This window comes from Delphinapterus leucas, chromosome 4 (assembly GCF_059928025.1).
Source record: "Delphinapterus leucas isolate spDelLeu-1000000601 "Yukka" chromosome 4, BTC_Dleu_Yukka2, whole genome shotgun sequence".
In the NCBI taxonomy this organism is placed as follows: Eukaryota; Metazoa; Chordata; class Mammalia; order Artiodactyla; family Monodontidae; genus Delphinapterus; species Delphinapterus leucas.
The window spans coordinates 125,898,930-125,913,812 of record NC_143132.1 but is presented as its reverse complement, the minus strand read 5'-3'; the positions used below and the strand labels follow the sequence as shown (position 1 = coordinate 125,913,812).

General features: G+C 37.7%; 1 protein-coding gene across 1 annotated transcript in view; it reads right to left on the bottom strand.

Moving 5' to 3' along the window:
- Positions 1 to 4,288, bottom strand: part of SLC9A9 (solute carrier family 9 member A9) — a 558,734-nt gene extending 554,446 nt beyond the window's left edge. The window contains exon 1 of the mRNA XM_022582689.3: positions 79 to 4,288. Within this exon, the coding sequence (XP_022438397.1) occupies positions 79 to 253 (175 nt within the window). The 5' untranslated portion in view covers positions 254 to 4,288. The remainder of the gene's footprint in view (positions 1 to 78) is intronic.
- Positions 4,289 to 14,883: the final 10,595 nt, after the last annotated feature.

The window sequence follows — 14,883 nt, the reverse complement described above, 5'->3', positions numbered from 1 at the left end:
ACTTTGCCATCTGAGCACAAGTCTCTAATTACGCCCAAGCAACAAGTTTCACATCAATCCTACAGTTTCTGCACTCACCGTACACCATCGCTCCTCCGGTTTCATGCAAGAAGCGAAATCGATGATTTTTAAATAACCAGATTGTCAAAATGGTAAGGATGAGCAAAAAATTAAAGACAAGCAGCTCCACCGCTCCCTGATGTTGAAACTGATACTCGTCCCTCTCTGACATGAACCTTTGCTGTCTCTCCATTCTCCAGTCTACTCGGGATTCCTTAGATAAAAACCTGGATAAGGACTGTTTTATCAAGGTTTGCCTAAGACGGTCTGGCTGCCTGAGGATTTCAGGATAACACTGCCACTTAAGTTGCTACTTCATGAGCATTCTGCCTTGGCTTAGTATTCAGATGGCTTCTAGTTACAACTTCCTGTTTCTCTCTTAAAGCAGCCTCGTCTCTTTTCAAACTCCAGAGTGTGGTTTCATCATCAACTCTTACTGTCGTTAAATGATTCATTCCATGAAATTAACTTTCATATCGGACAAACCTGCTATCAGTCATTCTGAGATCTTGAGTCATGATCTTATCGTTTAGAACAAGTCTTCTTAAGCTGCATAACAGGTGAATTGTAGATTAATAATAAAGCAGATCACCTTACATCACCAACATTTTCTAAATTCAAAAAGCCAATTCCTGAATCATAACCTCACTCACATGCGAGATTTTTCCTTTCCAACCAAAGCCTAGCAATGTGATGGGGACACACTGAAAATGATTTCACAAGGATTTTTTTTTTTAAGTTTAGAAGCAAGAAATAATTTTGTCTATGAATGTCCCTCTGGTTTTATATAACTGGTAGTCACAAGAGCAGTTTTTAAACGCTGAATCAATTGCTTTTCTTTTAACAAGAATAAATGAAAGCACAAGACAAAAAGAATTTTGTCCTATCTCTACAGCTGTGTGCTGTTTTTATATGTTGAGTCAAAAAAGAAAAGAAACTAAAGACGTGTCTTTGAAGGAAGAAACCATACAGCCATTCCCAGTAATGCCACATTTGTGGATTTCTCTTTGTAAAGCTCCTGGTCCAGACATTCAGGACCCACAGAAACTGCCACGGATCACAAACCTCCTCTGTCCTATATGCAGAACAATGTGGTTCACTGAGGAATAGTCTGCCACCAACAATGAAGTTTCCAGAATTCCAGGGCACAGACAGTGATGATTCTTCAGATCATCTTGCATTTGGCAGGTTAGTTCTGTTTGAATTAAGATTCTTATGCTTTTTGAAAAAGATCAAGATAACGCTACCATAGGCTCTGCTGTTTTCTTAGTAATTGTTATGATTCGTTTGCCTTATTGGTCTTATGATACAATTAGATACAGGGTTAAGTGAGGTTCTTCATCATTTCATGATATTATTATAACTCAGGGGTTGTAATAATCATCTAGCATATCCATACTTGACGGAATTAGTATTCAATTTATATGGTGTAAGTGATTCATTGAGTAGGATGAGTCCAAATAGAGCCTCAGAATATCTTGTCACCAAAAGCTAGAGGTCAAACACACAATATATTGGGGGCTACACGAGCTCCTCAATAACAGTTTTACCCACAGAGAAAGTCTATCAACCACTTAATATAAAATTCTGCTGTTTCAGCTTCTTTGCCTTCTGCAACTTTTGAAGCTGATTTCCTGAGTTTAACTCAGCAGGGGGTATTTATGTGGGTTGCAGATGTTCTTTTAACACACTACCCTTTTTGGCAGACATATCCGTGATGACTAATATTCAAACTGTTTTGAAATCTGTCAGATAATGCTTGCAAGCATTTCATGAAGCTTTGCTAGCAGGTTCTACCTTTACCATTTTGCAACCCCACAGGTTTAGTCTTGAGTTGTTAGATTTACAAGATAACCCAACTTCAAAACGTGGCAATTTCCTATCTTTTTTTTCTTTTTCTTTTCAGTCACCATTTAATTACTTTGGTTTCCTTTTAATAATGATGATTATTCCATCTGGCCAGAATAAACTTTCTTCGGTTGTCTTATTATGACATCCAATTTCACTCTCTTACCCAATGAAGCAACTCAGTGAGAGGATTAAAGACCTGTGGAATGTTTTGATTGGCTAATACACTGTTTTTAAAAGTCCTAAACTTGATGTCAACATATGAAAAAAGGTATATTTCACATAAAAATATCAGACACATGGTTTCTCTAGAAAAAAACTGGTAAGATCTGGCACACTGGACCCTCCTTCCCATGTGGCCACAACCTGTTAAGGCTGAGGGGGTTCCTGTTTGCCACAAGTCCCATTCATTCTATTTCACTCATTTATGTTCCCTGCATGACCCCTACAGTCATTTGAACATGTGGCCCCTGGTTCACTCCAGGAATGGAATACATTCACCATTCTATTGTCCAATCCTGATACTGTTTAACATTAGGATGGGAAGCTGAAAAGAAAAGGGGGTTTAGGAAACTTTTCCAATTCTTCCATTCAGAAAAGTGTTTCAATTCCTCCTATCTTGTGTTTTCTTCTCAGAATATCATTTAATATTCTTATGTACCATGAAAAATAAGAAAACTAAGTAGAAGCACATATTACTTTGGTATCTACTATAAACCAGGAAATATGCTGGGAAATTTAATTTAATGTAATAGTCATAAAAACCCTACATGTGAGGCACTTAAGGCTCAGAGAGGGTTGGTAATATATCCAAGGTTGCACACCAGTAGGGGTTAAATTCACACACAGGGTTTAGTGGCATTAAGATGGCATTTTAGCTGGGGTGATCAATTCACCTTGCCTTGTTAGAGACTTTTGTGGTTTTAGGACTGAAAGTCCTGTATCCCAGAAACTCCTCAGTCACAGGCAAACCAGCACAACTGGTCACCCTAATAGCCAAGGTTCTCCAAATTTACAAATCCTGTACTATCAAAAATGACTGCTCTTTATGAGATTCCTGAGGGAGATATTCACAAAAAGAAGAATATCTATTAAAAATTAAGGCAATATTTTATTAGCTGGTGACATAAACCTTAGTACTAGGGCTCTGATGAAGTTGGGATCTCAAAACTTAAATACAAAACTTAAATACTCCCAAAGAAGAATTCTTGATTGTCCGTTAATTCAGATCTTAACACCTATTGGCCACTGAGTCAAAGGTTCTTGCTGAAAGATACAACATGCCAGTAAGAGGAAGGAAGTAAAGAGAAAAACAGGATGGCCGAGCTTATGCAGTGAAATTCCCCTGACTCAGCTTGCCCATCTAGTCTCATGGAAGGAAAAACTTGAAGAGAAGAAACTTCCAAGCCAAATAACTTGGTGTAGCATAATAACCCCAACCTTAGTGAATGTGACCAGTTAGAACCCATAGACTGTGTTTCATAATCTAGCCAATCATTTGAGAGTTCCTTGCTCTTGGAGAGGACAGTGGAGATTGTGGGCTCAGAGGATGGAGAAGGGAAACTTTCCTGGGGTGAGGAGAGATGCTGAGGGTTCCTCTTCCCTGTTCCCTAGAGCCCCCACTCTGACCAGTCTTAGTTCTCTCTCAACCATCAGGCTTAACGGAAAATACTTAAGTCAATTCAGGCCCTGGGTTAGAGGAAAATCCCATTTCCATATTCACTTGGCCTTTCTCCTGACACTTATCCCTCTCTGAGACCAGTGAGATGGCAGTTTCATATTTTGCCCCCAAAGGTTCTAAAATAGACCAGGACAGGACTGTAATTAAGTTTACTTGGAGGTCACACAATGCACTAAACTGAAGATTCACCCCCTATTCTATTTTCAAACTTGCCGTAAATTCATCTGTTAAAGTAATTACATGAGGCAACTATTAGACTGGGGTGACGCTAATGCCTTGGTCACCTATGCAAGCAAACCAAACCTAAGCCAGAGTCAATGTGCTCAAATCCAAGAAAATGAAATTTAAGAACAACCAATCACAAACGGCCAACTAAGATTTACCAAATAAGGCAACCATGAAAGCTACAGCAAATCAAATACTGTCCTTGCTTTGTTTCCCTATCTTTTCTACAAAAACTTCTCTCTAAGCTTCTGTTGGTGGAGTGATCCTAATCCCTTTCAGTTTGGTGCTGCCCCAGTTTGAATGGATGTATGCCCAAATAAACTCTTGAAAATTTTAATGTGCTTCAGTTTATCTTTTAACACATCTTAGCTTTCCCTACCCTCCAAAAGTCACATGTTAGCATAAAAATGTCCCTGATTTGAACAATATGAACTGCTCCCATTAGTAGATTCCCACAGAGAAACGAAAGTTCAAAAATTTCACAGAAAGTTAAATTCCATGTAAACACTTGGACAGTATTAAGTCCCAAAGACATTCACTGCCTAATACCTGGTTTTCCTCTTCAGACTCTTAGTCTATGGGACCAAGGACCATGAACCCAGGAAATGACCCCCAAGTGCATGTTTTTTCCACTGCTCTTCATTATGGCGGCAAAGTGAAATAAAGTTCACTGAAAACTAGTGAGAATGAGAGGGCTTGTGTAATTTCATTAAACAACTCATATATAGAAACATGTGTGCATGAATGAGGATCTCGTCCTTCTTCTGCCCCACCAAGTTCCAGCCATGCTCTGAGGAAGGAAAACTGGGGTACAGACCTTACTGTTTTCCAAGGTGAGGTCTTATCTCTAGATTGTTCATCCTTGATGTACACAAGTACATAATAAGGACCCCAAACCAGTGATGACCAGAGAAAAGGGGAATCGCCTTACACTTGCACCAGATGCCACTTGCTGGCTTTGTCCCAGCAAACATATACTGGACCCCACTTTTTTTACTTAAGCATTGCTTCATTGAAGGGTCCCAAAGCTGTACAGAGCTGAAGAGAGGCAAGGCTGGCATTTTGCCTGTGATCTAGCCATGTCATCCCTGTGCCATCAAAGGGCCTCACAGCTAAAGCCTCAGAGTGACGAGGGTCCCAGATGAATAGCCCTTGATTCCTAATTCTGCCTCTTCTCTTTCTTTGTTCCTATCCACAGCATATCACCCTTTTTCTTTTGTAGAGGGTACCACTGTAAGAAATAATAAATGTTACATGTCAATTATATCTCAGTTTTTAAAAAGTTAAAGAAAAAGTAACAAGCTTCGGTCCATTGGTCCCCTCTTCTGTCTTGAACATACTGAAGGGTAAGTTGTGAGAAAAATTTCACTCACTGCCTTTTCATTTTGTTCAGTCAGTTCTTCACGAGGCAGGGTAAGTGCAGGCTGGCCACAGTGGCTGAAACCTCCCCACAACCCAGGATGGAGACTTCAGAGCCGGAAAGAAGTATGAGCTCTGGAGCCAAGGACAGGGAGGACGAGATGGAGAACTAACACTCCAAGCTGCGTCTACTGATACTTTTAATGCAAAGTTTCTGAGATCAAAGATCTGAGAAAATTCATTCCTTTGATCTCCTAAGTGTCTACAAGATAAATTCACATTCCTCTTAGGATATAACTTCTATTCTGTGTCGTACAAACTAATAACTCTGACCTCATTAGCTGAAATATATTGATAGTTTGCCCTGTCACTTCTCCATTAAATTATTAAAATTTTATATAAACTAACGAAGAAAGGCACCATGCCCCTCACCTCTCCCTGGTCTCTGCATATTTCTCCAGTTAGAGAAACGTACACAGGAGGAGAGAAGACAGAGTTCCCAACAACATGAAGTTGTATAAACTTGGAAATATTTTTCTGAAATGAAGTACATAAATGCCAAGCAGATTTTGACAGAAATGTCTCTTAGACACTGGGTGGTGGAAGAACTATTCCCCAAAATATCATCAGGGCTTATAAATCTCAATTAAGCTGTAACAGAGAACATTATGTTACAGCAGGTCTTCCAGGTTCCCAGATTCTTCAACAAAATTACTTTTAAAAGAATAGATAGCTTTGAATATTTATTCACTCTTAGTATCCTTGTTAAAAGAAGAATTTTTCTTCAGTACATTTGGGCTTCAAAATTGAGGGACTATAAATTATATAAGTTTTTAAATGTTAAATGAAGAATCTTTTTTTTAAAACAAAAATGCCTTTCTAACTCTACTTTCAACTTAAACCTTGTCTGTTAAGGCACTCTAATTAAGAAATATTGAATTTGGAAAGAGCAGAATCAATTGGTTGTCAGCAATTTGAGATAGAAACAGTATTGGATTCCACCAAAATCTACTATAATAGCTAGATTCATCTCCATGTGAAAAATGGAATTGTTCTGCTGGAATTGTTAGGCTCCATGAGCAGCCTAACCTCACAGCTCCTCCCTGCCACCATCTTAACCAAAGGAGAATACACGCAAAACAAATAAATGAACAAAACAGTCACATCCGAAATATAAAATTTTTGTGAACTATGTCTGAGAAGGTGGCTTAGACCACAAGTCTCCCACCTCATCCCAAATCTACAAAGAGGCTGAGGAGAGCACATTCAGAGACACACCTAATGATGTAAGACCTTATCAGCAGAGCAGAATCCACATCCATGCACTCAGCCTGTTTTAAGGAGGTCTGCCGAGACACAGCAGGAAAAAGAAAGAAAGAATGTTAGGGCTTCAACCACCCCTTAACCTTCTGGGCTCACCTTGACTGTAGTAGTCAGAGAAAGAAACGGTTCAGACTTCTCTGCTCCTAAGCCCAGGAAACTCCCCTCTAATAAGGTGTGGCCCAGCCCATGTGATGTCTAGATCACCCAGTGAACATTCTTGTTCCAAGGGATCAAGAGTGAAGCAGAAGCTCCTTCATGGCACTTGCAAAAGGTCAGAAGCATAGGTAGAAGTTTTCTCCTGCATGAACCAGTGTGGAAATGTGGTGATAGGAGCAGAAATGTTCCCCATAAACTCTCCCCAGGTATTTGTTAGACTTCACTGCCAGGCGTGTGATCAACCAGGAGCAGACTGACCCGGTCCAGAATGGAAATCAGCATTGTACCTAAGCAATCATGCTCCTGTGTTCAAGAGGATGCTTCTTTTGAATCCACCTGGGACAGTGTGTTGAGTGGTCTAACTATTGCTCCCAAAACCTGTGAGGAAGGATAAGAACTCATTAAATTTGCCTTAACTCCACCACACACCAAAGGAAGAAAACTCACTCCTATACAATTCTTTTTTTTTTGGTAAGCTGTGTTGATCCACATTGTGCAACTCACAGCTTAAAAAAAGTATAAAAGTTCCATGTGCCAGCATAAAACTACTCAAAAAAAAATCATACAAACAACACTCAAATACCCCAAATTTGAATATTAATTATTTGATTGTTAAATTATGAGAGAAAGTACTAATATTCTAAATCAAATTCCCCTTCTTGTAAACTAAATTCAATTTTTTTTTTCTGTCTCTTTCTGGTTTTAATGGATTCATCTCACTCTGATGTGGCCAGCTTTCTTTTAGCAGCTGCAGTGTTTTGTGCCATCTCTGAAGCACTAGAATAATTATAGCTTCTTCAGCAGCTACAAAGTTGAATTTACCCAATTACAAATTACTCATGCATTCTGCTGTGCCTGAGAATCACAGCACCAGAGTTATTCTAACAAAGTTTAGAAAATACAAGCAAGCAACTCCTGTGCCACCAGAGCATTATCCCAAGCAAAATTATCTGTCCAGAGTTTTGTAGACAGTACAGTCTAGTTCTGTATTTTTGTTATCTGCAGAACATTGCTGAGAGTTTTATCCTAGGGAAAGACAGGCACATGAAGAAAACACAGTTATAGATAAAATATTTTGGTTTCAGGCTAACTGACAGACATCAATCTGGGCATGTGGTCCAGAGGCCATTTCCAGCAAATTTAAACCCACAAGGGAGAAACTGCCCATTAATGGTCATACCGTGTTTCCTGCAACGATGGGAAAATTCACTTGGATATATTGTCTCACCATTAGAAAGAGGCATTTAAAATGCTATCTTCTTGCAGAAAAAGTATTTGATAAAATTCAACGTCCGTTCATGATAAAAACTCTCACCAAAGAGGGTATAGAGGGAATATATCTCAACATAATCAAAGCCATTTATTACAAACTCACAGTCAATATAATACTCAACAAAGAAAAACTGAAAGCCTTCCCACTAAATTCTGGAACAAGCCAAGGAGACCACTCTCACCACTACTATTCAACATAGTATTGGAAGTCCTAGCCACAGCAATCAGACAAGATTAATAAGAGGTATCCAAATTGGAAGAGAAGAGGTAAAATTGTCATTATATGCAGATGACTTGATACTTTATATAGAAAACCCTAAAGACTCCACACAAAAACTATTAGAACTAATAAATGAATTCAGCAAGGTACCAAGATACAAGACTAATATACAGAAATCTGCTGCATTTCTTTACACTAACAATGAAATATCAGAAAGAGAAAGTAAAAAAAAAATCCTGTTTAAAATCACGTCAAAAAAAACACACAAAAAACTAGGAATAAACCTAACCAAGGAAGTGAAAGACCTATATGCTGAGAACTATAAAACATTCATAAAAGAAATCGAAGATGACTCAAAGAAATGGAAAGATATCCCATGCTCTTGGATTGGAAGAATTAATATTGCTAAAATGGCCATACTATCCAAAGCAATCTACCGATTTAATGCAATCCTTATCAAATTACCCATTGACATTTTTCACAGAACCAGAACAAATAATCCAAAAATTTGTATGGAACCACAAAAGACCCAGAATTGCCAAAGCAATCCTGAGGAAAAAGAACAAAGCTGGAGACATAATCCTCCCAGACTTCAGACAATATTTCAAAGCTAAAGCAATCAAAACAGTATGATACTGGCACAAAAACAGACATATAGATCAATGGAACAGAATAGAGAGCCCAAAAATAAACCCACACACCTATGGTCAATTAAGTTTTGACAAAGGAGGCAAGACTACACAATGGAGAAAAGACAGTCTCTTCAGCAAGTAGTGCTGGGAAAGCTAGACAGCCTCATGTAAATCAGTGAAGTTAGAACACACCCTCACACCATACACAAAAATAAACCCAAAATGACTTAAAGACTTAAATATAAGACATGACACTATAAAACTCCTAGAAGAGAATATAGGCAAAATGTTCTCTGACATAAATCGTAGCAATATTTTCTTAACTCAGTCTCCCAAGGCCAAAGAAGTAAAAGTAAAAATAAAGAAATGGGACCTAATCAAACCTACAAGCTTTTCCACAGCAAAGGAAACCATAAGCAAAACAAAAAGACAGCCTACAGACTGGGAGAAAATATTTGCAAATGATGCAACTGACAAGGGATTAATTTACAAAATATACAAACAATTCATATAACTCAATATCAAAAAAACAAACAACCCAATCAAAAAATGGGCAGAAGACCTAAATAGGCATTTCTCCAAAGAAGACATACAGATGGCCAACAGACACATGAAAAGATGCTCAACATCACTAATTATTAAAGCAATGCAAATCAAAATTACAATGAGGTATCACCTCACACCAGTCAGAATGGCCATCTTCAAAAAGTCTACAAATAATAAATGTTGGAGAAGGTGTACGGAAAAGGGAACATTCCTAAACTGTTGGTGGGAATGTAAATCGGTACAGCCACTATGGAAAACAGTATGGAGATTCCTTTAAAAAAATGAAAAATAGAATAACCATAAGACCCAGCAATACCACTTCTAGGCATATATCCAGAAAAGATGAAAACTCAAATTCAAAAAGATACATGCACCCCTATGTTTATAACAGCACTATTTACAATAGTCAAGACGTGGAAGAAACCTAAGTGTCCATCAAGAGATGAATGATAAAGAAGATGTGGTATATATACACAATGGAATATTACTCAGCTATAAAAAAGAATGAAATAATGCCATTTGCAGCAACATGGATGGACCTAGGGACTGTCATATTGAGTGAAGTAAGTCAGACAGAGAAAGATAAATATCATATGATATTGCTTATATGGGGAATCTAAAAAATAGTACAAATGAATTTATTTAAAAACAGAAGCAGACTCATAAACAGAAAGCAAACTTATGGTTACCAAAGGGGAAAGGGTGGGGAGGGATAAATTGAGAATTTGGCATTAACAGATATACACTACTATACATAAAATAGATAAACAACAAGGATTTCCTGTATAGTATAGGGAACTAGATTCAGTATCTTATAATAATCTATAATGGAAAAGAATCTGAAAAAGAGTGTATATATATATATATATAGATAGATAGATAGATAGATAGATATCACATATATATATAATTTATCACTTTGCTGTGCACCTGAAACTAACACAATATTGTAAATCAACTATAGTTCAATAAAAAAATTTTAAAATAAAATAAAATGGTATCTTCTTCTAAAACTTTGAAATGTGCAGGGGTGACACCTCTAGTCTAGTACTCTGGGTTAACCCAAGGCTTCATTGGTCCACTCTGTGTCTGTCCTGTATGTTGAAAACCTCTTAACTATTTATTAATGAAATAATAAACATCTGGACCTTCAATGTACTCCACCATAAAATCATGTGAAGGAATAGTTAAAATAAGAATGGCAACAATTTTATGGTTGCTGTGACTGCATAGTGGGAATGTTATATTATTCTATCTATTTTTATGTGTAATTCAAAATTTCCACAATAAAAAATTTTAACTATATTTTTATTTCCTTCTTGATTGCTGCTTTTGGAGGATCCAGTTCCTCCCAGAGCCTGAACTCTGTCTAGTGATACTGCCTCCATCCCCTTCTAAGCACATTCATGACCTAACGTTCTATGTAAACTCAACCTCTTTCCTTCTCTATTTCTGCATCCCCAGTAGAAACTCAAAAGGATTTTAGCCTGTGCTGGAGCAGATTTGGAGCTGGAATTCCTTTAACCTTAATCTAAGGAACCATATCTTATAGATGCAGTTCCCTCTTATCACTTGAGGGATGGCCTCATTTAAAGAATTATCCTCAGTACACCCCTAACTGAATCCTCTGTGGATAGTTCTAAATGAGCACCATTGTGTTCTTTTTCACGTCCTTTCCCCCCAAACCTTGCCTTTCCTTGGCTTTTGGACTTTTCAGACCTTGAACGTCTCTCTTCCCACATCATTGGTAGCAGAACTATTCATTCAGCTTCATCTTTTCCTACAGCAGTTTAATATCCCCTAATGTTCCATTTCCTTCTCTCCTTCCATGAACTCTGCAGGCTCAGCAGAGCTTTGAATTTTCTTTCCTCCTGGGTAGCACTTATTGCTGGATCAGAGTTCCTGACTTTTTTTTTTTTTCAAACCAGACAGTTGTTCTGGGATCCCCTACATGAAATCAGTCAGTTCTGGGTCAGCCAAATGTGTTCACTGTTCAAACATATCCAATTACCTTCACCATCCCAAGCTCGATAATTCTACCCATAAGTACCTTCCATCGGCCTAGCACCTGACCCCGGCCTGGAACTGATCTCTTTTAAACCTACCAGGCTCGCCTTCACTGTACCTCATCTTCCCTAAATCTTTGCTCAGAGTCCTAACCCTATGATTTTCTTGGACATCTTCCCCCAGACAATGGCCATATGAGTTTGCCACCTGAAATGACTATGTTACCTTCAGACTCATCAAACAATGTTTAATGTATTCTCTGCTAATCTCTCCAGTCCTTCTATCATAAATGTTGTCCACTTTTTCTTTCTTTTTTAAAAAATTTATTTGTTTTTGGCTACATTGGGTCTTCGTTGCTGCGTGCGGGCTTTCTCTAGTTGTGGCGAGCGGGGGCTACTCTTCGTTGCAGTGTGCGGACTTCTCATTGTGGTGGCTTCTCTTGTTGCGGAGCACAGGCTCTAGGCGTGTGGGCTTCATTAGTTGTGGCTTGCAGGCTCTAGAGCGCAGGCTCAATCGTTGTGGCTCTCGGGCTTAGTTGCTCGGCAGCATGTGGGATCTTCCCGGACCAGGGCTCAAACCCGTGTCCCCTGCATTGGCAGGTGGATTCTTAACCACTGCACCACCAGGGAAGTCCCCGTACCCAATTTTTCTGCAACCACCCAATACAGCACTTCCATGAAATGTCCATGAATATATGGATAATAATATACACATGAGGGAATTATTGTTAATATTTTTAAAGACAGTTTTTAGAACAGTTTTAGGTGTTACAAAAAAATTAAAAGGAAGGTGCAGAGATATATAGTTTGCCCACACACATGCATAGCCTCCCTATTATCAACATCACTCATCAGAATGGTATAATTTTTACCAAGTATGAACCTACATTGACACATCATAGTCACCCACATCATAATCACCCAAAGTCCATAGTTTACCTTAATGTTCACTTATGGAGTTGTCCATTCCACGGGTTTGGACAAATGTATGATGGCATATATCCATCATTATAATATTATACAGAATTTTTTCACTGCTCTAAAAATCCTCTGTTCTCTGCCTATTCATATTTCCCCTCTCCTCACCCGCTGCCCCTCACTAGTAATCACTGATCTTTTTATTATCTCCATAATTTTGCTTTTCCTATAATGTCATATAGTTGGCTCATACAGTTGGCTTCTTTCACTTACTAATATGCACTTAAGATTCCTCCATGTCTTTTCATGGCTTGATAGCTTATTTCTTTTTCGCACTGAATAATATTCCATTGTCTGGATGTACCACGGTTTATTTATTTATTCACCTACTGAAGGACATCTTGGTGCTTCCAAGTTTTGACAATTATGAATAAAGCTGCTATAAGCATCCATGTGCAAGTTTTCGTGTGACATAAGTTTTCACCTTCTTTGGATAAATACCAAGAAGCAGGATTGCTGGATCATATGGTAAAAATATGTTTAGTTTTCTAAAATACTGCCAAACTGTCTTCCAAAGCAGCTGCACCAACAATAAATGAGAGTTCCTATTACTCCACATTCTCCTCAGCATTTGGTGTTGTCAGTGTTCCAAATTTTGACCATTCTAATAAGTGTGTAGTATCTCATTGCTGTTTTAATTTGCATTTCCCTGATGACGTATGACATGGAGCAACTTTTCATATGCTCATAGTACTAAGCATATAGTCATACTGATGGCTAAGATTTATTAGAGCAAAACCAGCAAAGGGAAAAGGCACATGGGACAAAGTCTAGAGGAAACCAGGTGCAAGCTTCCTAGAGCTCTCTCCTGGTAGAGTCACTCAGGTGAGCTTAATTCCACCATGGTTGAATTGTGACAACGTGTGAACTGTTGTCTCCGGGGGAACTCATTTGAGATTCAGTCCTCAGACTTTTTAACTGGGAGTCGGTCACGTGGCAGCCTCTGCATAGCATGTACCAAAATTCCAGACTCCCAGAAGGAAAGCAGGTATTGAACACAAACCCAGACAGTTTAGGCGCAGTGAGCAGCTCTCATCAATTAGGGAATGGCGGGAATGCTCCCCAAATCCAGGTTCTGATGCCAGCTAAGGGCCAGCCTTGTAAGCAGGCCTTTCTAAGGAGAACAGTGTCAGGCCTGCCATGGTAACTCTTTTCTGCATGTGGACACAGTAAAAGTTATTATGTATTTAATAACTTTATAATAATTATGTGTTCAACCAAAGTTATTATGTATGCATATTGGGCCTGATGTCATGCTAGTGGCATCTGTCAGTCACAAGTACAGCTGAATGATTTTTAAAACAACTGAGCGAAGTATATGATATGGTCATTATTCATTGACTTAGTGGTTCTCAGTTACACTTATTAATTCACACTTCTGCTGTAGGACTTAATGATTGTCTTGACTTATTGGTCTTGTTTCTAAATAATGGCAATTTTGTAACAAAATTATCTATAGTCGGACATCAGTACTCTTGGATAAAATGGCTAGTTCTTATTTCACAAAGAAAGGTGCAGTATGTTTTAGTTTTAGAAGTTAAGCTAAATCTTTAAATGACTAAATTAGCAGGGAATATTGTCAGAGCAGATGAATCTAGTATTTTTAACAACTGATTTATGCAGCTCATCTCGGAAGGTATGAGTGAAAAGTCTACATTTGAACATAAAACCAAAAAATTACATGGCTTGAAACTTAGAAATATTGTTAAAATGAATAAATATTATTAATAAAAATGTGAGTTATAACTTCAAAAAAAAATCAGTTGACTATATTTATGAGTGGCTCTTTCTGGGCTTTATGTTCTGTTCTATTAATCTGTTATTTGCCAATACTAAATTATTTTTTTAATTGAAGTGTAGTTTCTGTACTATATTATGTAAGTTATAGGTTTACAATATAGTGATTCAGAATTTTTAAAGGTTATACTCCATTTATAGTTATTATAAAATATTGGCTATATTCCCCATATTGTACAATATCAAACCATCTTGATTATTGTAGCTTTACAGCAAGTGTTGAAGTTGGGTTGGGTAGTGTCAGTTCCCCAACTTTGTTCCTTTCCTTCAGTACTGTTTTGGCTATTCTGGGACTTTTTCCTCTCCATATTAACTTTAGAATGAGCATGGCCATATCCATTAAATAACTTGCTGGAATTTTGGTTAAATCTACAGATCAAGTTGGGAAGAACTGACATCTTGGCAATATTGAGTCTTCCCACTCATGAACATGGAATATATCTCCATTTATTTAGTTCTTCTTTGATTTTATTCATCAGAGTTTTATAGTTCTCTTCATATAGGTCTTATACATGTTTTTTTAGATTTATACCTAAGTAGTTCTTTTAGTGGGGGGTGCTAATGTCAATGATATTGCATTTTTTATTTCAAATTTCACTTGCTCATTGTTTGTGTGTAGGACAGCAATTGACTTTTGCATATTAACATTGTATCCTGGAACTTTGGTATAATAGGTTATTAGCTCCTAGAATTATTATCAATATTTTTAGATATGAAAGAACCTTGTGGTTAAATTTTGCTTTTTAAATCCTTATTTCTTTAAGACAATACAAATGAAAT